Genomic DNA, 25,501 nt, shown 5'->3' on the forward strand with positions numbered 1-25,501 from the left:
TGATGAAATATAGATGAAAATGTTTAGAGCACATTAAACACACACGGCCATTTAGAAGTATGTGAGGATCAGTTTTATTTGTCAGTCATGAACAAGAGCTTTTCAGGGAGTATTTCACTCAACAACCTAATTAGGAATATCTCAACAGCCAAAGGTATCCCAAGCTACAATGTTTAACAGAGGAATAATTTAGGAGAGCGGACGATATCTTACAGCTAATTGGGTACTTAGATTGCCCACTTGAAAATACCACCTTTTTCTCCATCCCAGTTTAATAGTGCTTCCCTTAACAACTAATTTATTCCCACAAAACGCATATCCAAATGACACGATGGAACAATTTTAAGGAGAATTATGCAAAGATAATAAATACACAAAGCTGTTGTTTTTGATATGAGCAAATACAATATTAACATTGCACAATTTTAAATAATCGTTTTCTTTTATATAAATTGTAGCGCAGATATCAGTACTTCTTGCGTATTATTATGAGAAACTTTAGAAACATTTTGCATATATCATTCATATTTATAATCTGAGAGCTTGACTGAAAATATTGTTAAGTTGCAGTTGACCGGTTGGAACAAACTCTAAAATTAGACAGAGGGTCTGAAAAATGTCTGCCTCTACCCCCCTCAACTTTTGGGAAAAAAACAAGACTATTGTCTGCAAAAGAACCACAACGACTGATACCCATAAAGAAGAGAGTTTTCTGGGACCAATGGGGTGACTTAAGGTGTGGGGGAGGGGCGCATTAAAAAGCGGCGGTACCATTTATTCTTAAACTTCAATTTTGATGGAGACAAATTTCCACACTTGACAAGCGGAGTGAAACTTTAATTCTGCATTAAGAGCACTTCTTAACAAGCTGTGGGAAGATATCCATCTTATTTGGCTGTTCCGCCCTCCCTCCCTCTCTCTTTCCGTAGGGGGAATTAGGTGGTTGTATCGTTCACAATTGTTGACCGGCCTTTTATGTCACAACAAAAACCCTCACAACTGTTTAGGCGACTATCTGTCTTGAAAATGTAAAGACAGTAAGCTGAAATTTCACCAGAATGAACTGAGAAAAAACTTTTTGCAAAACAAGTAGCACTCCTAATAAGAAATTCCGTCCCCCAAAAAGGGGGCAGTCAAACCTTTTTATGCGCTCAAAAGTATTCAATTTTGTTTAGGTTAAAAGGTTCCTGATTTTTCAAAAGTATTTTTACTTTGAATCTTTAAAGGATGCCACAACTTTTTAATATAATTATCTACAATTTTCCTTAAAACTGAAAAACTGATTCCCATCATGATTTTTGGTTTTAAATTTTTTGGTCAGAATTTATAATTTATAACTAGCGAGTTATAAAAGTATCCCTCCTTTTTATGACAAGTTAAGCATCTTAGCCGTGGTCAGAACACATGCTTAATTTTGGAGATTTTGGGTCGAAACGGATTTAATTTGCGGACAGTTCAGAAACTTGGACGCCACTTCCATTTTTGCACACAAGTTCTCCTAACATAAAATCTAAACAAACTTGCATCCATTCCAAAAAATCAATAAAAACTGAGACAGGCAGATATCCGTTTATTCCCAGGAATGGAGGGATTAAGTATGCATGGAGTATTGATTTTCGGCTGAGTTGTCGTTCGGTGGGTTGGTGGGATTGTAGTGTTGTCGCCACGGTGGGATTTATAGGAGACACATATTCTAGTCTTTTTGAATGAATGACATTTGTATTAATGTTTGATAGCTAGTGAGATCTGAATGGAGTAAATACAGGAAGAGTACTCTTTGTTTGCTCACTTCTTTCACCCCTATTCATCCGACAAATAGCTGAACAAATCATCACAAAGGAAACATTCTTATGTGCTCATTTGGGGCATGGCACTATACGCTCCGCTTCCCACTATTTCCCGCCTCCAAAACACCCAGCCCCCCCCCCCCCCACCCCGTTGCCATTTTCCCTCTTTTTCCGCTTCATTTGCCAACAGATTTAATGTAGTAACAAAGAACCAGAGAACAACCGGTTGAAAAAATTGGCATTTCAAATTCCAGGGCAGCCCAAATTTTTGTGAAGTTGTCTTAAAATAAATTTTTCCGACTATGTTGTCGAAAAAAATGTCATCACAGTTATGCTATTATCATTTTATGAACAGTTCGACCTGCTTTGGGCTAGCTTTTAAGCACTAGCAATGCACAATAACATAAGACAACAACGACCAATGACTCAAATGCAGAAAAAATATTTTCAATCTTGTGGAAATTTTTCCAACAATTAATACCACAAGATCACACCCAAAAATCTTTTTAACAGAAATTGATTATTTTCTAGTGAAAAAGCTGAGAAATCGCCAGGAAAAATCCACATCTGTTTTCAGCAAAAACCAACAAAAAATTTTAAAAAAAATTAAATAGCACAAGTACTTCATAGTTTTGTTGAACATCAAATATTAGCATTCGTAATATCAGCATGAAAATGCAGTGTAAATAAATATTGTATAAATTTCAACCAAGTCAGAAACAGTGGCGCTCTTGACTCATAAATTGACATCCTTACACCATTGTTTAAGCACAGGGCGCTTCCACTCAAAGGAAATAATGTCAAACTATCACTCATATCATAACTATCAATAATTCCACCTTAACCAGTTAGGCAGCCTCACATGCAAAACACCTGGGCTAATCAAACGATACACAATTATGGTCCATAAAACTCTATAAAACTCCATAAAGTTCCATGCAATTATTATAAACTAAAACAGTCTAAATATTAATAATTGATAAGGATGTTAAACTAGGAAGATTGTGATGAGTGAGCAGGTAGTGTGATAATTCATTAATAGTTAATTCGCTTAAGTGGTATAATTAATTGGAATCTCACCTGCGGAATTTTGAAGATCTTCCCCGTCTGGGATTGCAGAGTCATCGACAGATTTGTTGATATCATTTCCACCCTCTAAACAAAACAAACAAATATTTATCAGCTCATTTTATTTCAAGGCAAACAAAAATATGCTTAAGAGCTTTATGACACCGTGGATTTTTCTGAGTCAAATTTTGACTCTTGCTGAGAAGAAATAAAACCCACCAAAAATAGTTAACACAATTTATGCAATTTGTGGAATTTGGGAGAAAAAGAATAGTCAAATTCGACAGCTTTGAAAACATTAAAGTTCGATTAACTGGTGTCTAAATGTAAAAACGAAACATACGAATTCGCTATAAGCTTCGAGTAATATTAATGCGAAAAAATCAAAATTAAATAAGTTTCATGAGTATAAATTTTCCACCTCAAATAAGACAGAAATGAAAATTTCAAAGCCAGCATTCAATGGGTCATTATCAGCTTTCCACATTTCTTTTTTCTAGAGAGCGAAAAAGCATTAATATTGTTTCCTGCTTCCCTAGCTGAGTGGGCATAAAACATTTTTGGCCGGCATTTTTGAACAACTAATTCAAAAAATTAGGACCGGTTTCTGTAAGTGAAAATGTAATCATCGAGACAACCAAAAATAAGCAGTATATCGCTAACAACTCCAAAAACAGATCATATGTAGATTATTACATTTAAAAATTTACAGTTCATAGTAGATGGTTGAGTTAATTTCGTATCAGAATTATGATGCAGCAAGACTATGAGAATGGAGTAATCAAAATTTATTAGTTTTGACCCAGAATCTTGCTCAGTCGCCCGATTTTGTTTTTCGCTTTTACAAATATAATGATAAAAATGAAGCTCGGTAATGTGCGTACGCACATAAGGTTCCGAACCCGCTCATCAACATTCTTGTGTTAATTGGCTACCAAATGATGAAGAGACAGAAAACTTTCAAAAACATACACATCGTTCCATAAACAACCAATGGAAAACAATAATGCCACCCAAGAGGGCTGATGAACGTTATTGATAATAGGACTACTAGAAAGGACAATAAAAAATATCAAACAACAAACATTATTTACGGCCGAAACTCGATTTCAATAATAAATAAAATCATAACAAAATCAAGCTCGAATCAGATAAAACCTAACAGAAACAATTTGTTCTATGCATCATTCGAAAAAATATGGGACCTGTCCTCAATGCAACTGTTTAATAGGTCAACAAAAAACAGCAAAGAGGTGCCAAGTTCAAAAATACGTTTCTGTTTTTCAAAAGAATTAATTTCACTAAAATCCCTAAATTGTTCATTTATATCTCCGTAGGAAGCAATTGAGACATGTCATTATCCGAAATTCAATGGCGCAAAATTTCAAAGACAATGAGACATACGATTTTTGTTATAAATGAAAAAAAATAAAAATAATATAAAATGTATGAACGTAAAAAATCACTAAAACTTTGCAGCAAATCTTGTAATAACATTAGTCACAAAGCCGAGAAACAAATGTTTGACGCAAAAACCGTTATAGGGATTAAATTATAGTCCACTGGAAACGGGTTGTGACCTGTGTTTACAGAGACTGAGCTACAAATCGACCGAAAAATTATTTTAAAAAACGACGAAGCTCAAGAACCCAATTATGTTCTTTCATAAAATACTTCAGATTTCAACAAGCAGCAATAGAACGGTTTGCAATACTTCAGGAAGCCATTTGGTCCTGTTAAAAATGAGGCTAAGTCACGACCCCACAAAATAACAACAAATATTTAAAGAAGCCAAAACTTCAAAAAATTTTTAGGAGATCACACTCTTCAGGGCACTACAATTATCAAATATTGCCCACAAGAACTCTAAATCGCCACTTTGTCCTCATTTTAACATCAAAGAGTCTTCCTCAAAAAAGGATTACGTAGACACGACAACAAAAAAGAAACCCAGAAATTAAACAGTATAGAAATCTCAAAAAATTTATGAAATTAATGGTCAAAGCAATCAGTCACAACGCACAACCAAGCGCAGAAAATGTTTGAATCAACAAAAGTAATTGAGACTTTTAATTAGTGAGATTGAGTTACATGGTTACGAAAATGAAAGCAAAAAAGATTCAAACTGAAATCTTTAATAAGGTTGAATTTTAAGAGTTTTACGTCCAGGGGATGCAATATAGTCTCGTTGGTCCTCTCTTTTATAAATAGTAACCATCATTAATTGAGCCCTTATTTGAAATTCTCGTAAGGAAAAAAAGTTTACATAAGAAACAATTACATAGCATAAATATTTTGAAAAGTCGCGCCCCATTAAAATCTAAAAACTTTTTATCGTTAAAGTCCATGGCAAGAATAAGATCAGCTCAGATGTTGCTGCGGGTCTAGCAAAATGCTCATTTTTTGAGTTGATTGCAAATTAGATCAATTTTTTAACAAAATTTGTCGGTTTGTCAAAAAACTGCATTTTGTATATTTATTGAGTTTAAATTAGCAAAAAAAGGACAAAATTATAACTCCAGAAGATTCTCAAAGCCTGTGGGTGTACAACTAGCACGTTTGTCAGCTTAAAAAGAATATAGCCACAGTTTTAAGGTATCTGCTTCCAGCAATTAAAAACAAGTCGGCTATAATAGAAAATTTGATCCTAAATTGGGTCTCAAAAACAAAGCCCAATTTTGAAAAATTTAGCATAAATTTTAGCCCAAAAAATTCGGACCGAACAAATCAGCAACCTTCTTTTATTTATAGATATAAAATTTATAACACTACAGTTATCAATTTGAACAAATTCTAACAAAATTGACGAAAATTAGGTCGAAAATACGAAAATGTAGATAATAACGGCTGAAATACGTCCAATGTTCACAAAAATTTAAACCTCGATAACTCCCTAAACAACGCGAAAAATGAAAAAATCTTTTTCATTCCATATTTTACGCTGGATGGGCTTTTTAATGATACCACTGACAACTCTCTACTATGATTATGTCGATCGGACAAAATTGTATGAACAAAAAAAAACAAGGGGGTCGGAACAATAATAATTGTGACACCGATTGAAAAATCGAATCAAAAATCACTCAGTGGATCAGCTTTGTTGGTATCAAATGGCAGCTGAGGCTTTCCCTTGTTAGAACATGGCCATGTATATTTGATTCTTGCAACTCATATAATCATTATTTTACAATAATGGAGCACAAAATGGAACCTAGATTGATCTTACGTAGATAAAAACATCAGTTTTGCAGGGATTAAAAAATCTGGGGCGGAGCAAACATTAATAGGGCTTCTAAAATTTGGGAGGCGCAAAAAAACCACAGTAGCACAAGTATGAAACAATTTAAAGAGTTGTCATTGACTAAACAAAAAGCTAGATCTAGATTGGACCATGAATGGATTGCAAAAATCATTTAGGAAAAAATTAACAGTTAAAATCAATGTCGATCTGCCGCATGTGCAAAAAGAATCCAATAGTGAAATGGCGATTTTTTTTGTTCAAACCCTGTTTTAAATTTAAAGCGAAAAATATCACGCCTCAAAACCACTCGCTTTTTTGCTCCACTTACTGTTTCCAAGTGACCAAAATCATAACTGGAATTTGTCTACAGAAATGATGAAAATTTACGAACAGATCCTAATAAACATAATGTAAAATTCTTGAAATGATTGTAAAAATCAAAGTAAAAACTTGACTTACTGAATATGCTAAATAATTATCTTTGTAAAACATTAACAGGAAAAAAACATCAGAAGTCTAAATGACACAAACTGATATAAAATTTGATAAGCTTTAGCAGTTTGAAACAAAACATAACCACATGACCAACAACCTAACAAAATGGGTTCACAAAGAGAAAACTAGGAAAAGAAAAGATGAAGGACAAAATTGAAAAAAATCTCATACAATATAATTTTGCACCAAATATTTTTTAAAAAATTCTCATTCACATCCTCTGGAATACCAGTAACTCACCCAATACTTGTCGGAGAAACATTAAACAACAATTAACCTATTCAAAGAAAAATAAACCTGATAACAAATTAATATTTTGTATAAATTTTTTCATTGAAAAGGGCCCTATCCAGCCTTCAAGTGTCACTTAATAGCAGCAACGCCTATAGAATAAATCTCAATTATGAATTGACTATGAATAACGTAATTGACAAACATTTAATCAGAAGAAATAGACAGAAACTCAAAAAACAGACAAAAAGCGGTTAAAAAGTCATTTCAAATTTACACAACAATCTTCAACAAAAACATATCAAAGTTAAAATCAATCAAATTGAAAGACCCTAAGACTGCTGAAACAGCTAACCGCAGCTACACAAATCCCTAAATGCTATTAAAAAGTGAAGATGAATACAGAAAAAAAACTGCTAAAAAATCTTAAAACAAGACAAAATGGTAAGTATTGCTGAAAATCCAATCTAAAATTTTATTATATGCTTCATATGGTCAAAAAGCTTCCAAAAACACTATTATTGCTCTACATATTTGAGAGAAACACGTTTGACTGTAAAAGAATTGACTTAAAACTAAAAAGCTCTATCGATAACGCCGCACGTGATCAAAAAAATGCTCGCTTAGCAGCGAAAGTGTTTTCACGCCTACTTTTCTCGCTCTCTCTCAAAAATCGCCATTAACAGAAAACCACCCAATCTTCTCTCGGCTCTTTAATTCGTTTAGCCGCTTGACTAAAAAAACACTTAGTTTTCACCTGTGGCATTAACTTTTACATCTTGTTTTAAATACACTCCAACAAATTCTCGATGAAAAAGACGCCGCTCTTCGAGTCGTAAAAAACGTGCCCCAATATAATTCAAATTCCTTGAATTGTAGAAAGATGCTCAACATGCTCAATTCTATTACAGAAACAACACCATAATGTTAAGTTTGACTTCATTTTTTACGTATCCAATTTAATCGACATTACTTCTATATGAGGAGACTTTTTCAAAATAGTTTGTCCTTTCCCTTGTTTCTTGAATCGATTGTAAATTTAGGTCTGAGCTGCTCTCGATTGCAAAATTCGAATTAGAATTCGACTGTTCACCCCACGATGAAAATTGAAAAAAATATTAAAGATGGAACTGCATCAAAGTTATCATCGTAATCCACTAAGTTAACAGCAGAGTTGCGTGACATTGGTCTCTTGTGTTCCTTCAATTCACACATAAAACTAATCTCTATTATTTTTAAGCTGTAATTTTACTCTCAAATTCCAATCACCACGAAATCATAGAAACAAATTTCCAGTACTCTTTTCTGCCAAGGATTCTCGAGGACGGCAAAGAAGCCAGGAACTATTTGATCGAGATTGTTTTTTTTTGTTTCCTTTCCTCGGCAGTCAAATTTATTTTCAGAAAGCGATAATTGAAGACCAAAAATTTTGATGATGATTCTGCAGAAAGTTTTCAGATTGGAGAGCTTAGAGTTTTTGACTCGTGTTAAACAAAAATATACATAATACAGTCACACAAAATGTAAAATACCAAAATATAGATGGCACAATATTTGTTTCTCATCAGTTCGATTTCAGCAGATTATTCTAGAAACTTATTCTGCTCTTTTTGAAAAAGGCTGCTACTTAGTAGACTGAACAAGACTGAACAAGGCTTTATTCTCAGTATTGGGTACAGTGTTAGGCGGCCTGCTGAACAGTGATGCTGACTTTCACAGTTGAAAGTGGATGAGAGTCAGTGGACTTAGTGATTTAAGAGAAGTTGAATAATGTGTTATTGTTTGTGAAATGGAGTTTGGGGATAAGTGTTGAATAAATAGTTGGATGAAGCATAAGTGAGATGGTTTCGGTATTGTGCGACTACTGATGGCCATTATTCTAGACAAGCGACAGCAACAGACTCTATAGAAAGAGTCTCTTTGAAGGCGGCATCTCATCTCATCAATTCACCTGTTCAACTGCTCAAAAGGTGTGAAAAATTAAAACTTGATACTGTTTAATAACAGTTATTCAGCAGCAAAATTTATTATCAATGTTACTTCAAGTCGAATCTGAAGTCTGAATTGTCAAGTGATAGAAACTCTTTCTCTGTTTTTATGCGTGATTTGATGTAAATTAAATAGCATTTGATTAAGTGTCACCAAAAAGTGCTTAATTATCTCAACTAAGAACACCTGTGTTGAAAATGAAATTAAAGGGGTGCCAGAAATTGACCACCTAGCCAAGACGTAAAATCCCCTGCCGGTCCTGAGTGGTTACTTAAGCATGCTCAATAGAGTTTTAAATGTGATAGTTAATAAAGATCATAATTAACTAGATAATAAAACCACCGTGCGCATTTAGCTCTACAGTTCTAAAGAGATTCGCAAGTTTTTTTGTTTCTGACAATTCAAACGGAAACCTCTTTCTAATATTTTGTGCTGTTGCTTTTTGAATATAAAATGACACTCGGGTTAATGAAATCGATAAATGAGGGCCGAAAAAGTTGCTTCACGAATATCAAAAACAGAAATGAAAAATGAGCCTTGATTTTAAGTTAGAAATTTAGCTAACGGCAAACATTTTGTGCCGTTTTAATGGATTCTATCTTTTTATAAGCTTGAAGCTAATTAATATTGAAAAGTTTAAGTATAAACAGTTTTTTTTCGACTGAAGAGTTATTAACACATGAGTCATTGATATTTCTAAATATATTGAATATTAATTTAAAAACAGGCGCAAAAACAGCGATATCTAGATATTAATAATCAGAACAGAAATGAGTAAATAACTTATGAAACTTTTCTCTTTTTTAAACTTTAGGTGAAAATAGTCTTGGCTTTGTTTTGTCACTTTGAGTTGGTCACCGTTAATTTGATATTCTTCACGCGTTATTACGGGGTTCCCTCGTAACTAGATTAGTTAGTAACCCTCTCGGGGTTAAGGGGCCCTAACTAGACGGGCCAGGGCTACCCTCATTCAAAGTGCTAAACATCGGAAGTGTAGCAGGTGTGTGGGTAGGTGTGAATGAAATACAAATTACAAATATTGTTTTAAGAGAAATTAGAATACAAAGCATTTTGGCAAGATGGGATTTAAGATTGTGAGCATACATAATCAGGGAGCTAATTCAATTTAGCGCCTCAGTGGTTATTTTGTATTTGGGACTGTAAGAGTGTGTGTTTATCGGGAGAATCCTGAGATTTGGAAATATAATTAGGGGTTATGGAAAAAAGGGTCAATTATCCCTAAATACTATCATCCGAGCAGACCTATAATTAAGATAGGGAAAACATACGAATTCAATTGCTCAAATGCGTTCTAGACAGGTCTTATTCACACACATAGCCAGCTAGTCTGGGAACGGGAGAAAGTTTAAAATAAAGACAAAAAGTAGGAAAATGTGGCAAAATTTTGGAGAAAAAGACAAAAAAGGTGGATAAAAAGGCAGACAAAAATTGAACTTATGGGATGAGCACTGGATTAAAATGGAACATATTGACAAGTCAGTAGCCGGTATAACCCCTTATTACAAAAATGAGTCTCAAAAGATAACAATTAGTAAAACAATGACCACTATTACTACTATTATTATAACTCAATATTAAGGCTCACTCAACTTGATTGGAATTAATCTGTCCCGTGCAGTCTATTATGCACACCCCATTAGGGCGAAGTCTGGGCACCGCGAATCTGAATTTTCACCCTGGCGTCTCGGGTCGGCCCGACTATGAGGCAACTTTCACCCAACAATCCAGGAAGTCCAAATCCTTTTAGATCAATCCTATCACCTCAACCCCCTTCCCCTTCTACAAAGCCCCCCGCCCACAGAACCCCAGAACGCAAAAGTTAATTAAATTTACTGAAGAATAATGTGAATGAAAAACTAGATTCGGCTGACAATCAGGCTTAAAACACGGAATCGCTCAGTCAAAAAGTATAGCTACCACTTTTTAAGAAAAAAAGGAAAAAGTTTTAAAAAATGGATTTAGAGAATGATCAGACTTGAACCTGCAATGATGTGATAGCAAATATGAGATATAATGATAGGTCAGAACCATCCAGAAGCCACCAAACATTCTTTTTACTAAAACTGCAGAAGTCATATCTTGTTTTAAGCGGTTATAAAGTTTAATACTACCTTCACCCCTAACCGGACATTTGCCCCAATCAGCTTCCCAAATTAACCCAGAAAAGTAGGACAATTTCTTGGTCAAGTGTTTTATATATCTATATATTTGGGAAACCAACAATGGAAAAAGAAGGGCGAAACCGAGACCATATTTATATCAGAAAACGTGATGTTGAATCTGACAAGATGGGAAAATGAAAAATAATGGGGAAAGGGATGGATATGATTATGGTTATGGGTAAGAGTAAGGGTATGGGTATGGTGGTAGTACAATTAGGAGAAAACGATATTGATAGATGGGCATTAGCACAGATAGAGGGACAGATATAAAAGTCATTAAAATTAATGCTCCAATAGTTACCCAAAAATGGGCTATATAGTACAGAACCCTACTAATGAATTTGGGCTCGGATCTAAGCGCACGAGCGCCGACAAGTCTAGTTTGGGCCCCCAAAAAACAATGCATATCTCCAAGCGCCCAAGGATAGGCAGCCTTGCCGTTCAGTTAATAGATAGCAAGTTAGGACCTAATTAGAGTAAAAGCTATGGAAAAATCTCTCCTTAAAGTAATCTCAGTCTCAAATCGACGGGAGAGTGGCGCCGGGTGGAAGATTTCACGTGAAAAGAGTGGAAAACCTGGGTTAGAATGGGGACAGGTTAGCCCCCAATGTATTAGCCCAAAGGGGCAGCCTTAACTGGACTCAACCATGTGAAAACTTGTCTTCAGATTAAATCGCCCGACCAATTCATTCTGACACCAAATTGACACGCTACCACACAAATAACCACACAAAAAAACAATAATACTGAAAAGTAAAGTTGTACTTAGTGGACAAAACCACAAATCTGATTAAACAAGAAAAACATTTTTTTTATTCTACATTTTAACATTTTCTACATCAGGTATATACTGACGTTTTAAAAAGTAACACGCCTATAAAGGAGACTTTTAGTTGTATTAAAAATTTAATTAGCTACAAAACCCTTTGAAAAAGTACTTATGAACTACTATATTTTCCATAATTGCCACAAAATAGCCCTTAAAAGCAATGGTGACGCACCAATTTCTGAGTTTTGGCGCCTTTAAAATGAAGTCACGTTGTTGAGAAATACTTGAGATTATTCACCATGAAAGACTGAGCAAATTAACTCACTCAATTTCAAATTTGGTCAGGTTTTCAGGGGAAAAATGGGAAAAGTTGTTCACGTTAGCTGACGCCAAAGTTATTTTTGTTGTCACTTGTTACGCCTAAAGCTATTAATGATCAGAAAACCCAAAATTATTATTTAAAGGAGCTAACACCAGATACATGACGCCAAATTTGAAATTTCAATCAACTAATATTTATAGAAATATTATCTTTTCATTTTACATGATGTCAACGTTCACTTTTTGGCGTAGCTGCGGCGTGTTTACAAAGCTGCTATTAAACAAAAAAATGGAGAAAAAACTTGGCGCCACTCAGCTAACAAGATTTTGATTTCGAAAATATAAAAAGCAAGGAAAAGAAAAAATCTATATCATTTTTTTTCTTTGTGTAGACGATGTTCTCGAAGCTACTCGGGCACAATTGATTGCAATTTCTAATAAAAATTGAGAAAATTATTTAAAAAAATATGGAATCATTCAAAAACCTGATGCAATTTTTGATGTAAAATGCAGCATCCGGTCATGATGAGGACATTGGTGTTAATAATTGGGAACCATGATTGCAACCAAAATCTTAAACTTGCAATAAATATTCCCAACACTTTTTAGATCTGATCCGTTTCATTTTCTCCATAGAAACAATTGTGACATCGACATTGACTAATTATTTTCATTGCTATGTTTTTTTCTTAAAATTAAAGGTGCTCAAAAATTTTGCAAAGTAAACTTTATTTTTCGACCAAAATTTGTAAATTTTAGTCTAATTCACAATATACTGAGTGGCCCAGAGGACAATTAATTCTCTTTCACACTCCTACAATATATCAATTTTCCATAATGTTTCATTACCAATAATAAGAAGGCCCAACAAATCCTTCCAAACACCAAGCCGCAGTATGACTTCAAGTCTTGCTCACTACTTAATGTTTTGAGTTTTTGCACCTCATATGTATACATATTTTATATATATATATATATATATATATATATATATATATATATATATATATATATATATATATATATATACTTATATAATTGACAAGCAAAGACTCAAAACCTTAAGTGATGAGCAGCACTTGAACTCATATTGCGACTGGTTGTTCGGAAGGACTTGTTTTGCCTTGCAAATATTCAAAAGTAAAACTTACACTGCAAGACTTTTGAGCTGAACATCTTTAATGTGAATGGGAATGCATAGCAATAACAATAAATTATTAGTTAATGTCGATGCAACAATTGTTTCAGTGGAGAAAATCAAAAATTGAGCTTAAAAAACGTTGAGAACATTTATTGCAAGTTGAAGATTTTCGTTGCAATCATGGTTCTCAATTGTTAATGCCAATGTCTTGAATACCTTATTATTTTGCGATTCTTTGCTTATCTTAATGCCAAAGTTTTAAGATCTATCGAATATTTTTGATTCGTTTGTTTGTGAAATTATCGAACCCAAAAGCAATGGTTCGAATAAGCTCTTATAATCTGAGTGCATTAAGACAACAGCTGAATAAAACGCTGGAAATAAACAAGCCGAAAAAAATATGTGAGAAAAGTCTGCGCAATTCAAAATTGGCTAGAAAGAATCGTATTTATTTGACACTGCTAAATAATTTTTATGAGTAAACGATTTTAAATGTAAACAAAAGAAACAAGCCTACTGAAAAAAAAGCTGAATTATTCAATCTAAAAATTTTAAAGATATGAAAAAACTATGAAAAAGCACGTTATGCCTTTGCATGGCATGCATGCGATTTTCAATTAAAAAATGGAAGATACTTCAGGTCGTTTTTTGGATTATAGTCTATTGCATTTTGGTTTCTTGTTAAAATTATTATTAGAATGAACGCAATTGCTTTCAAATTATTATTATTATTATTAAATTGACTTGGTACCCGCGATGCGGGAATCACTTTGTTAACTAATTAGAAACAGGACCAATTAACAGGATACTGATAGTATTTAAAGTTCAAAGCCTTTAATTTCAACAGCGAGTTCAGCTGTTTCCGAAATAACACTGTTGGACATGTCCAGTCAAAAGTTGAGATGTCATTTCGCTGAGAGAGAACATTTGCATATTTCACAACTCTCAAGACAAAATACTCTTCGAATTTGACTGATTTCGTCCAATTAAAATTGGTCTTCAAAAATTGTTTTGCTGCAGAACGGTTACTGCGTGGTCCCTTGAAAACTTTCCAATAATCATCAAACTTAAGGGCAGTATCACAGTTGTAAATTTTGTTCAGCATAAAAAGATCATTTCGAACCAAAAGAAAACTGATCGGCAACAAATTGTTGGAAATGAGGCTCTGATTGTAGTCACTATCTGTAAAAAATTTCTTATTCAAAGCCCACTTGAGCGCTCGTCTTTGCATCTTTTCGAGTTTTCTGCAATTTGGCCAATTCGAGAACCATACATTTGACGCGTACAGGAGAATTGATAAAATGTAACTTTTGTATAAACTTACTTTTACTTTCGTATTTGTAGAAAAGGGAACGTTTCTCTTCAAGAAAAAAAGCTTTTGTTGTGCCTTTGACAGCCGCTGATTGATATGACTGTCCCATTTCAAGTTATTAGTAATTACTACACCAAGATCATTCACCGAAGATTTGCATGTAATTTCTGTATCGTCTGCATACAAGTGGACACTACACTGATCTAAATTTTTTACATCAAAACATATAGCTTCAAACTTTGCATTGTTGAATTGCATTCTGTTTTCTTTTGACCATTTAATTGCTTTGTTTAAATCATTTTGTAGTGAAAATAAATTCATTTGACTTCCAATAATTTTTGTGTCATCGGCGAAAAGATATGTGCTGTTCTCCATTAGAGATGGAAGGTCATTAATGTACACAGCAAACATAAAAACCGCAAACACTGAACCCTGTGGACCACCACTCGTAACAGCTAACTCTGACGAATAATCATCTTTAACAAACACGCACTGCGTTCTATTTGACAAATAATCTGCAAAAAACTTGAGAAATTGGTTATCAAAACCAAAATGCGTAAGCTTCAACAAAATTGCATTGTGATTAATTGTATCGAACGCTTTTGCAATATCGAGATAAACGCTTAAAGCAGACTCTTTAGCATTCAAACAACGAAAAATTTTTTCACAATACTGGATCATTTGAGTGATAGTAGAATGCTTGGTCCTGAAACCGTGCTGGCGATTGTCTAAATTTTTCCATAAACGATCCCTAAATTTTCTATACAGTAATTTCTCGAAAATTAGGGAGAGCGCGCACAACATTGACACTGGTCTGTAATTTTCTATGTCAATTCTCGACTCTTTTTTATGCAGGGGTTTAATTATTGCTTTCTTCCAGCTCTTTGGAAATTCTTGCTGAATTATAATTTTGTTAAATATCTCAGTAACAACTGGGACAATGGCAGGTGAAAACGTTTTCAATAAGATTGGCTGCAATTTATCGTAGGACTCAGAACCCGAATGACAACTAAAGATCATTGATTTTACTTCACTGTTAGTGAAATATATATCTTCTAGACAAATTGTGGGGTCTGCTGAAGCGAGTGGCACTGAAAGAGGGCTCGTATCCTCTCTGAAAACAGATGCAAAATGTTGATTGAAAGCATTGGCAATTTTCAACGGTCCAGAAATACTGTTTCCAGCAAACTTCATCTTAGTGGGCAGATCAGGAATACGACGAAAGCTCTTAAGATTTTGAAAAACTTCTGTCAGAGTTAAACCTGCGAAAGAGTTCAGATATACTGTCTTATCTAGTTCAAGTGAATCAGCTAAATTCTTTTCAAGCCTTTCAATTATGTTCTTATCTTTTTGACGTCGTCGAGCTGTATTTAGAACATTTTCTGCGTGAATGGAATGAGACGAAAAGTAGTAAGGAGCTTCCCTTCGCCTTCTCGTTTTCCGAGGAATAAAAGCCATACAGCAAAAGTTGATTTCTTCATAAAAATGTTGAAGTGTGTGGTTTATATCTCCAGCTGAGGCATCAAAGTAACTGAATCTTTCAGCAATTTTGGGAAGATTCGCTTTTCGGAAAGAATAAACTGATTTTGATTTCTCAACCTGGCTGCTAGAAAAATTTACTTCAGCGCTAATCATTGGGTGATCGGAAAACGTTGCATGGATATGAGCAAAAGAAATAGTGTCAGGGAAAACCGCAAGAAAGCAATCATTTTTAACGTTTTTGTCCTCTATGAGAGAGCAAAATCCGTATTTCCGAAAAACCTGGCAAAATGTTTTTTCATAGGCATTATTACTGCTCAGGAGACTCCAATCAATTCCAGGAAGGTTTACATCACCTACTATGAGCACATTGATGAGATCTAAATTGTTTTTAAGAACTTTTTCATGAGCCGAACTAATAATTTCGTGTAAGTAAGTATCAAACAATTTTACTTCTAAGCGATAAAGCGATTCATGAGGTGGATTGTAAACATTTATAACAATTATTGCCTGCTCTAAATTGCAAAAGAGAGCCGAAGTTGCAAAGTCAACAGGAGATTTAGCTTGGATTGTTTCACTGTGAACATTAATTTCTGTTTTCATACCAATAACAACTCCTCCATGGCTACCATTACATCGATCAATTCTACTAACTACGCTATAAAAGTTTGAAATGAAGACACATGTGTCATCAACTCTCGAATCAAACCACGTTTCACTCAGACAGATAATATCGGGTTTATGAACTTTGAGATGAATATCAAGGCTAATTCTTCGATTAATATTCAGCAAGGATCTACAGTTTAAGGACGAGATTTTGATGGCTGGTAGTCAGGACGTATGGACGTTTTGATCTGTAGAAGATTGCATACTATTCGGGTTAAAATTTTCAGCGATAACTTTTCCCTTATAAAATAACTCTTGACCTTTAATGGAGAAACTGTGTTTTTCGTAGCCAAAATTGTTTATCAGATTTGTCTTCCGCTGATATAATGTTTTTTCCTTTTTGTAGTCCTCAACGGAGAGAAATTTTTTTATGACAAATCCCGAACCTTTTAACTTTGAAACAGATAAGAAGATCGTTCTGAAAGTCCACGCATTATCAATTTTCACTACAACAGGCCTGTTCTTCTCGTTAACGAGTTTCCCTAATCTGAAGCAGTCATGAATTACGACATCTTTCAGTCCCATTATTTGTTCGAAAATAGATACTACTTGTTTTTTGTCTGTATTCATTGCTTCAATTCTCGAAATCTGGTCTTGATTCTCCTGTATTCCAAAAATTATTAATTTGTCGCTCATGTGGTTTTCCGATTGTTGATTATATTGAGGTTTTGGTTGGCTATTTTGCTTCAGAGAACCCACGCTGCTCTTTAAGTCTTTGATTTCATTTTGAAGCTGCTCAATTTTAGCTTCGCAAGAGTTTTGTTTCAATTGGTAAATATCATTTCTGATTTCAGACAATTCTTGTTGAATTTGTGTATTAAGTGAATGAATATTATCCGACAAAGAATCAATATCGGCTTTTGTTACTGGAAGTTGACCTTTTTGCTCGCAATTTTCACAAGACCAACTTATGCCCTTAAATTTTCCCAAAACTGCCAAAATGCTGTTTGGTAAATTTGAGCACGAATCATGAAACCACGTTTTGCAGTTTGAACACTGTACACAAAAGCTATCACAATTTTTCTGACAGGATCCGCAGGGAAAATCTAATAGACTGATATGCGCATTAGGTTTCGCTTTTTTGTTTTTTGTCATCTTGAGAATTGCATAAAAATGGGCGTCGGGGAATAGTTTCAGTTGTTTTCACAGGCAAACCGCCCAAGAAAACTTTGGGGGGGGGGGGAGAGAACACCCCAAAAACTTGGACAAAGAATAGGTACGATCTCACCGGGGAACTGATAAGCACTTCGGTTAGCCCCCGTAGACCCAAAATAAACTACACTCCACTTGCACTCCACGAAACAGATGGTAACCAAGGTGTGTAAATTTTATTGAAAAAAAAAACTACTCAATTTTCAGGTTTAAGAATCCATCAATTCAGCAACTCAATTTCATAGCACGTGCTTTCATAGCACTATATAAAACACAAAATGCGGAGAAGTTTTTCATAAACATCCCTCAAAACCGATTCTAAGCAATGTTATAATCATTACCCACTAAGCATTTCAAAGACAAAAGAATACTAGCTTGAGTGAATGTTTGAGTATCTTCTAACAACTTATCAGCTTCAACTCACTCTTTACATCCGCCAAAATAGCATCTCAGTTAATTTTTTTAATCATAGAATGAAAATTAATAATAGATCACCTGTATCTTCATCTTCATCATCTTCTTCGTCGCCCTCCTTCGACTGTTTCGACTCATTCTTCTCACTTTCTGTCATGGAGTAGTTCAAAATCTCATCTTCCTCATCATCGTCATCGATGTTCACTTCAATGTCTTCATCTCCGTCCGATTCTCCGTCTACTTCCATATTTGGGTCTTCAGTTACGTCATCCGAATCGGCGCTCAGTTTGATTGGATGAGAATTTTCCGAGTTGGTAGACTCGATATTAACTAAAAATCAAAAGATTTAATCACATTTGAGTAAAAGTAATGTTTATATTCCTTCAGCATTTTCAAAAATCTTTTTGGAGTTTCTTTTACAAATTATCCAACAGCCCTCTTTCCCCCTTTGTTTTAGGGACAACCAAAATCCTCTAAAACTGTATACTATAAAAAGCTTTGAAAGTGAGAATATTTATAAATAATTGAAAAAAAACTCAAACGGAAATCACTCCTTTCAAAGCTAATCTGTTTCTCCTTAAATAAACAATCACAACTTTTATAGCCTATAAAGTAGTTTTGGCCCTAGAAAAGTCCATAAAAATCTTTAAAGATGCATCAATAAACAAATAAAATTGCGAAAATCGGAACGCTCCTTAGGGTGTTTACTTAAACTTGGAATCATTTATTTTAGGCTGTTATAATAACATTAACAACATTGATACGCGGCAGTGAAGTATTACATAACAGTATGAGAGATTCTTACGTGATGTGCCGATCAGTGATGCTACTGAGAATTTTGACGTCTTCTGATTGGCCGCCGATGTTGACATGCTCAAAAGATGTGAACTGATTACGTAATCTTCACTTTTTGACACAAAGTTTGGTGAAAAGAGGTTTTTATTCACCTCTTTGTAATCTAAAACATGCGAAATCGCGACTGATTTTGATGTCTCACAAAATACAAATAACAATGTTTTTGTTGATTTCAGTAATAACTAACCAAGTTTTCACCAAAGTCTGACTTAAAGGTGGGTTCGATAGCTGATTAGCGATGGTTAGTATTAATTATAATCCATTAGAGGTCCAACTTAACTAGCTTTAACCCCGTTCCCGCTGTGATAAATACTATTTCGGTTCCATAAAACATAGTTATTACTATCAAATTGTGATCTTGTTACAAACCATTTCTAACTCGTTAAGCCAATTGAAAATCATGATTAAATAACTGAATTTTGATTAGCTATTTAAAAATGATTTACCTTTTTCTTGGTTTGCGAAGTCAGTAACCAATTGCTGGATAGCCAAAGTCGTCATATCATAACTTGAAGTCGGCTTTACTAAAATAAGATATAATTTATTAACTGCAGTTAACTGAATCACTAGACCGAGTCTATAAGTTTACAAATTGAATAATTTTACTCTGCGAAGATTCGTTTTTGCCAGTTTTATTTTACTTTCGGCACCTTAAGTTGTATTAATAGCCGCAACTTCAAACAATTGTTTGAAAGAATTAATTTTCTCATTTTACTCTGATGGTTTTTAACCATCAAATTGAGAAAGCAAATAGGTGTGATTAATTACAGTTATCTCATAACTAGACTAAGATCAACAGTGTTCTTTGCAATAATTTGATGATTATAACTTTTTAACCAGTATGGTTTAACTGCAAATGTTATTAACGCCAAGAAAGAAAAAGAAAGATGAAAACAGATAAGTAGAAAGCAGTTTCATCACGTAAAGCTGTAATAGTATGTTACGCTGGTTATAATACTAGTTTAGTTATGATAAATTCTGGATTAACTCAATTTCTGTAACTCTTTTTTATTGAGCTCTCACCCATCAATTGGAGTGGTTTTACCAATCATCACAGTCAATAGTTTTACTCCTTACAGGTGTTTAAACTTCTGATTGAAGAGTTTTTATTTGGCTAATTAAGAGCCCACTTGAGATCTCGCACCTTGCCGTGTCTTTAATTATACGTTTCATTGTGCGATGCAAAGTTAAAATCTAATCTAAGTGACACTTAATTACGAGTTATAAAGCAAGTAATCAACACGTTAAGCGTACACCACCAACACACAACAAGTCCAACTCTTTTCTTTTCTTTTCTTTTCTTTTCTTCATCACAAAATTTACAAAATGGCAAAAGTTGTTATCAACTGAAATGCGATTGATTTTTTGACAGAAAATGAGGTCAAAGTTTGTTTAAAACTTGTCAGATCTAAATTTGGAAGCATACGTTTTAAAGTGAACTAATTTTAATTTTTTTCCTCTGAAAACGATTACTCATTTTTCTTCAAAATCCAATTTTTCAAAATGGCAATTTTCGCAAAGTTCGATTCGAAAAGACTTTGCTGCTAACTTAGAAATAGTTATATTAGTCAATTTTCATCTTTTAAACGTGAAATTGACCATACCAGATGAATACTATGCGTTCTAAAGCAGTGATGTCGGAAATTGTCTTCAAGCTCTTACCAGATGAAGCTTTGAGAAAGAATCCCGTTGATTGTTTGATCGATGAAACAGTTATGTAATCTCTAGTCCATCATCTGTTCATTTTTTCAGGTGTGTTATCGTCTCACCATGCAGACTCTGGTCAAATCCGAGCTTGTAAGGTTCAATATAAGAATTAAATCTCAAATCGAACAGATTTTTCAAATGTTTTTTGTATAAGTTTATGTGATTTCAATTTTCTTTCAATGAAATTTATTTGTGGTCCAGATTTTAGTTGCAATAAAGAAAAATTTGAGATAGGATTGTTTGTTTTTATCAAAGTTTGTTGGTTTCAACCATTTAGTTTTTGGTTGGAAACGATTAAAAACTGGAAACAGTTATGCTGTTGCAGAGAAGAAGCAGCTTATGACAGAAGCACAGGCTTCAGATTGGAGTAATCTGATTGGCTGGTGAAAACCGTGTTGTGATTGGTTGAAATAATTAGGATGAAAAATATGGAAAAGAATGTGATACATGGATAATACGATGCCATTTGTATAGTTGATATATGGGAAGGGAGTTAATTTTCCTTTGATTTCCCCCTTCTAATTGATTGCTCATTTTCAGCTAAGTAAACAAAAATACGAGGAAAGAAATATACGATACTACCTAAAATATTTATGACAATTTGGCGACAATAAAAATATGACTATATTTAGAACAGGAGTTAAGGTAACTCAACTTGTAACTTAATTTGTGATTTCTTAAAAGCAAGTTATTTTTATCAGTCATAGCTTAAAGTGGATTGATTTAAGAGCTAAAACTGAAATATCTCCTGTTTTCTGTTTTCCGATCACAAGGGGACATTTACCCTATCATTCAGCGCCCCGTTGGGTTAAATTTGGGTATTCAAAGCAATAACACATCGGATTTAGACTGCTTCAGAATTCAATTAACTGATAGCTTGATTCGCCGAATGTTTGTCAATCTATTTTTAACTAATTAATCCGGTAACTTGTCAAGTGTTTTCATGATTTAGCTTCAGGCAAGTGGTTTCATTACTTTTTCAATCATCATAACATTTCGTGTTTCAAAATGCTATTATATATTTTGAAGAATCAAATTGGTACAAATAATTCAAAATAACATACCCGTTCCATGTATCATATCCAATCAACCTTATTATGGACATAATCCCCCCTCCTCCCCTCGTACGTAAGTTGATACAAGTGCGCATTTATTCTAAGAGGCTGTAGGCTAGCTGCACTCTACTGTCAGTGTGATTGAAACAAGATTTCACACTACAACATTGTCGATCAACTACATGACAGAAGGAAAGGGGTCTGCAATTAATTACCTCAGCCAAACACTATCATGTTAATACCACCATTAACACTAATTATTCGGGGGTGGTTGAGCTTCTAATTCGGAGTGAAAGAGAGAGATTATCAGTGGGTTAACTTCGGGTGTTCTTTAGACAAATGTAGGTTTTCATTAAGGTTTTTATTGTTTATAGCAGCAGGGAGCATCTAATTTGTTACATTTAACCGTCATTGTTCAAAATTGAAGCCAGATTTTAGATTAACGTTTCTATTAAAAATCAAAGAAATCAAGTTTTTCGCCAAGGTTCTGCAAAAGTTTTTCAGGTGGGGGAAACGCAGTTGAGAAGCGAAGCTGATTTACGGAATGATTGCTGTCGCTTTCTATGAAGTCCACGAGACTCCTGAAGTTTTTAATGCTTTAATAATTAGTGAAATATCATAACTTTTTAAATGGAAGCATGAGCACTTGTTAAAAAAGGTGTCCTTCGCACTATAATTTTTAATCTTATCCATAATCAGAACCCAGAAAAGTTGATCAGGTTGTTGATGTCATTACTTCTCAAAATTTTTGCGTGTCATGCGTAATCTTCAGAATATTTTATTGTTCCGACCCCACTTGTTGGGGGGAGGAACTATATACTCATCTGAGTTTTTTTGTTCAGTCAATTTTCGCCGATCGATATAATCATCGTACAAGATTGCGAGTGGTGTTATTAGAAAGCTTGTCAAGCGTAGAATTTCAAATCAAAAAGAACTTTTCCTAATTTCGTTTTCTTCCGAGGAGTTACGGAGGTTCAAACTTTGTCAACGTGAGTGTTCACATTTTTCGTAATTTTTGCGTAAATTTGATCAGTTTTTGCTAAGATATGATAAAATTGTTAACGATAGTTTTATTATTTTTACGTCTAAAGATAGAAGAGAGTTCACGAATAGTTTGAACCAAAGGTTTTGGCAGAATTTTCAGCACAATTTTTGGAAATTCAGCATTTTTCGTTTTTTTCCATAAGACAGGCATCAAATACGCCTATTTGTTCCATTCTGCCCAGTTTGACCGAAGGTACAGACATGAAAACTGCTGACACAATCTTCTTTTACTAAGATAAGTGCTAATTACATCTCCGCATCTGATGGAAATTTTCTGGAAATAACATTTTCGCAGCTTTTCGCTAATTTAAACTAATAATTTAAAAATTATAGTTTAGTTTTGACTTTTTAAAATTATCGTTTGCCAAAAAAAACTATTTTCCAATATTATAGAACAAAGGTGTGTTTTCACAACCGAGGAGCGACAGCGAGGCCCGTTTTGGTCTAATCTTTTTTTATTGCAATGGAAAAATCCTGATTATATTTTGGGACTGTACTTATTGAAAATTTATTTGCATTTTTGTTATCCCATTTATAAATTTTCATTTAGATGTTGACACAATCAGAGGTCCCGTTATGTTTCAATAAGGTCCAGTGAAACAAATATTGTATTTGAAGAGTAAATCTCATAGTTTCTATGGCTCCGGCAAATGTTTCGTGAAATGTAAATTAATTCATGAGTTTTGCCGGCATTTGATGTTCCTTTTGTGGTCTGATGGCTGAATCTAAATAATCAAATGTCTAATTATATAACAGTTCCGAATTTCAGTTTTATTTAAGATACAATGACTTTTAAGTCAAGTTAGTTGTTTCGGTAACATTTGGAACATTTCGTTTGTATTGGAGAAGCAGCAACAGCACGACTAGTTTTGGTGTAGTTGTGTAATTTTAAAGTTCGAAAAATAATCGGATTTTAAAGAGCAATACATTTTTTGAGAGATTTTTGCCCTATTGTTTTCTCACATTAATAACAGACCAAAATTGCACATCAAATTAATTTTACTGAGAAAAGGCGCGTTTGTTTCTATTCAATTTTTGTTTGTTTTTCTTATAAGCTTCGACACCGTTTCCAAGCAAAATTGAAGTGGCTTTTTGATTTTTGCCAGTTTTTGCAGTTTTTGTAGTGGTATGACCTTCTCAATATTAACGGGAAAGAATGACAGGTCTCAATGGTTTTATACGAAGTTTCTAAACGGAGCCAATAAAGATTTCATTTGATAGCTACTTTCATCACTTTGAAATTAATTGTTTTCAAAAAGTGTAAATTTGTTTTCTAATTTTGCCCGTCCTGTTTTCTGTCTATTTGTTCATTTTTCTCAGTAGAGACAGGTCCTATTGGCTTAATTTTTTTATTTGATACTATTTTGACTTTTTCAGTAAGTTTTCTAAGAAAATATAGGAGAAAATTACCGAGCCTGCGTGTTATATTTTAATTGCTTTTTTTTAAATAGGCCTTGTTTTCATTGTGACCCAGTAATGATTTTCAAATTTACAATGCATTTAGACGATCTTTTACGAGACATTTTGAACAGATAATTAACTTGCTTATCATAGCTTTGGTTATCAACACAACAAATAAACATTTCAATGAGTCAAACATCAACAGTCCGTTGCATTTGTCCACACATGAAGCCGGTCTTTCTCGCAATTAGTGTTCGTTCTCCCTACTTTGACCAGGAAAGAATAAAAATTCGTGATTGGAAGAATTAACATGATTGGTTAGCTGACCCAGCTTTCTTATTTGCGAGTGAATTGTTCGTCTTCATTGCTGCAATCGACACGTCAGAGCTCTCTGTAACGTAGAAACAGATAAATGTAGATGTTTTTGAAAAATTGGAACGGAAACATAACCTTACAGATGTCAGATATTATGAAAATAAGCGGGCCAGTCCGTACTCATTTCTCTGATTCCGATTGAATTGACGATTGGAAAATTGTACTTTTGTATGCATATTGAAATTTTATTATTGTCATGTAAAAATTATATTTTCAAGTTTTAAACTACTTGAAGTACACCTGCAGATCCACATCTCTTCTTTATTGAAACTTCAGTTATCCAAATCCTCAAAAGTCTTTTCTCTGTAATTTGGATTTTGTCGTAGCCAAGTTAAATAAACTTCTGAAACAACTTATTCTAAAAGATTCCTGATTAAAAAATTGCGTTTAGAAAAACTGTATTTAGATTACAATATCAAAATCTGTGCATGAGCTTTATTTAAAAAAATGGACTTCAAAAATTGTTTATACGGTACTGTTATAATTGTTCAAAAAATTCTTCATGCGGCAATGTTCAAAAAATTGTTTATGATTGTTTTATTCAGGAACCTGTCACTTCTTCAGATCTAAATTGTTTGATAAACTTTCTTGCAAGAAAATTTTCAAGAACATCAGAAGAAATTTATCTTCCTTCTGTTTTTTGGCTCTTCATTTTACTTTCGCAAAATTGCGCTATGAAATATGCTTTTCGCAAAAACTGTAATGTTGGGAGAGTATGTTTCCAGTTTATTTTTATTTCAGAAAATGCTTTTTTGTGATGTCCAAATATGCTAGAAATATATTGCAATTTTCAATAAACTAATGCTCCTCTTCAGA

General features: G+C 33.8%; 1 protein-coding gene across 1 annotated transcript in view; it reads right to left on the reverse strand.

The window, feature by feature from the left end:
* The window catches only part of LOC142349617 (uncharacterized), a 49,732-nt gene extending 28,581 nt beyond the window's left edge, over positions 1 to 21,151 (reverse strand). The window contains exons 1-5 of the mRNA XM_075401302.1: positions 20,766 to 21,151; positions 19,550 to 19,627; positions 19,054 to 19,206; positions 18,330 to 18,578; positions 2,866 to 2,942 (exon numbers count right to left, since the gene is read on the reverse strand). Coding sequence (XP_075257417.1) covers positions 2,866 to 2,942; positions 18,330 to 18,578; positions 19,054 to 19,206; positions 19,550 to 19,604 — 534 coding nt within the window. The 5' untranslated portion in view covers positions 19,605 to 19,627; positions 20,766 to 21,151. The remainder of the gene's footprint in view (positions 1 to 2,865; positions 2,943 to 18,329; positions 18,579 to 19,053; positions 19,207 to 19,549; positions 19,628 to 20,765) is intronic.
* Positions 21,152 to 25,501: the final 4,350 nt, after the last annotated feature.

Source organism: Convolutriloba macropyga, chromosome 11 (assembly GCF_964194025.1).
Source record: "Convolutriloba macropyga chromosome 11, txConMacr16.3, whole genome shotgun sequence".
Lineage (NCBI taxonomy): Eukaryota > Metazoa > Xenacoelomorpha > Acoela > Convolutidae > Convolutriloba > Convolutriloba macropyga.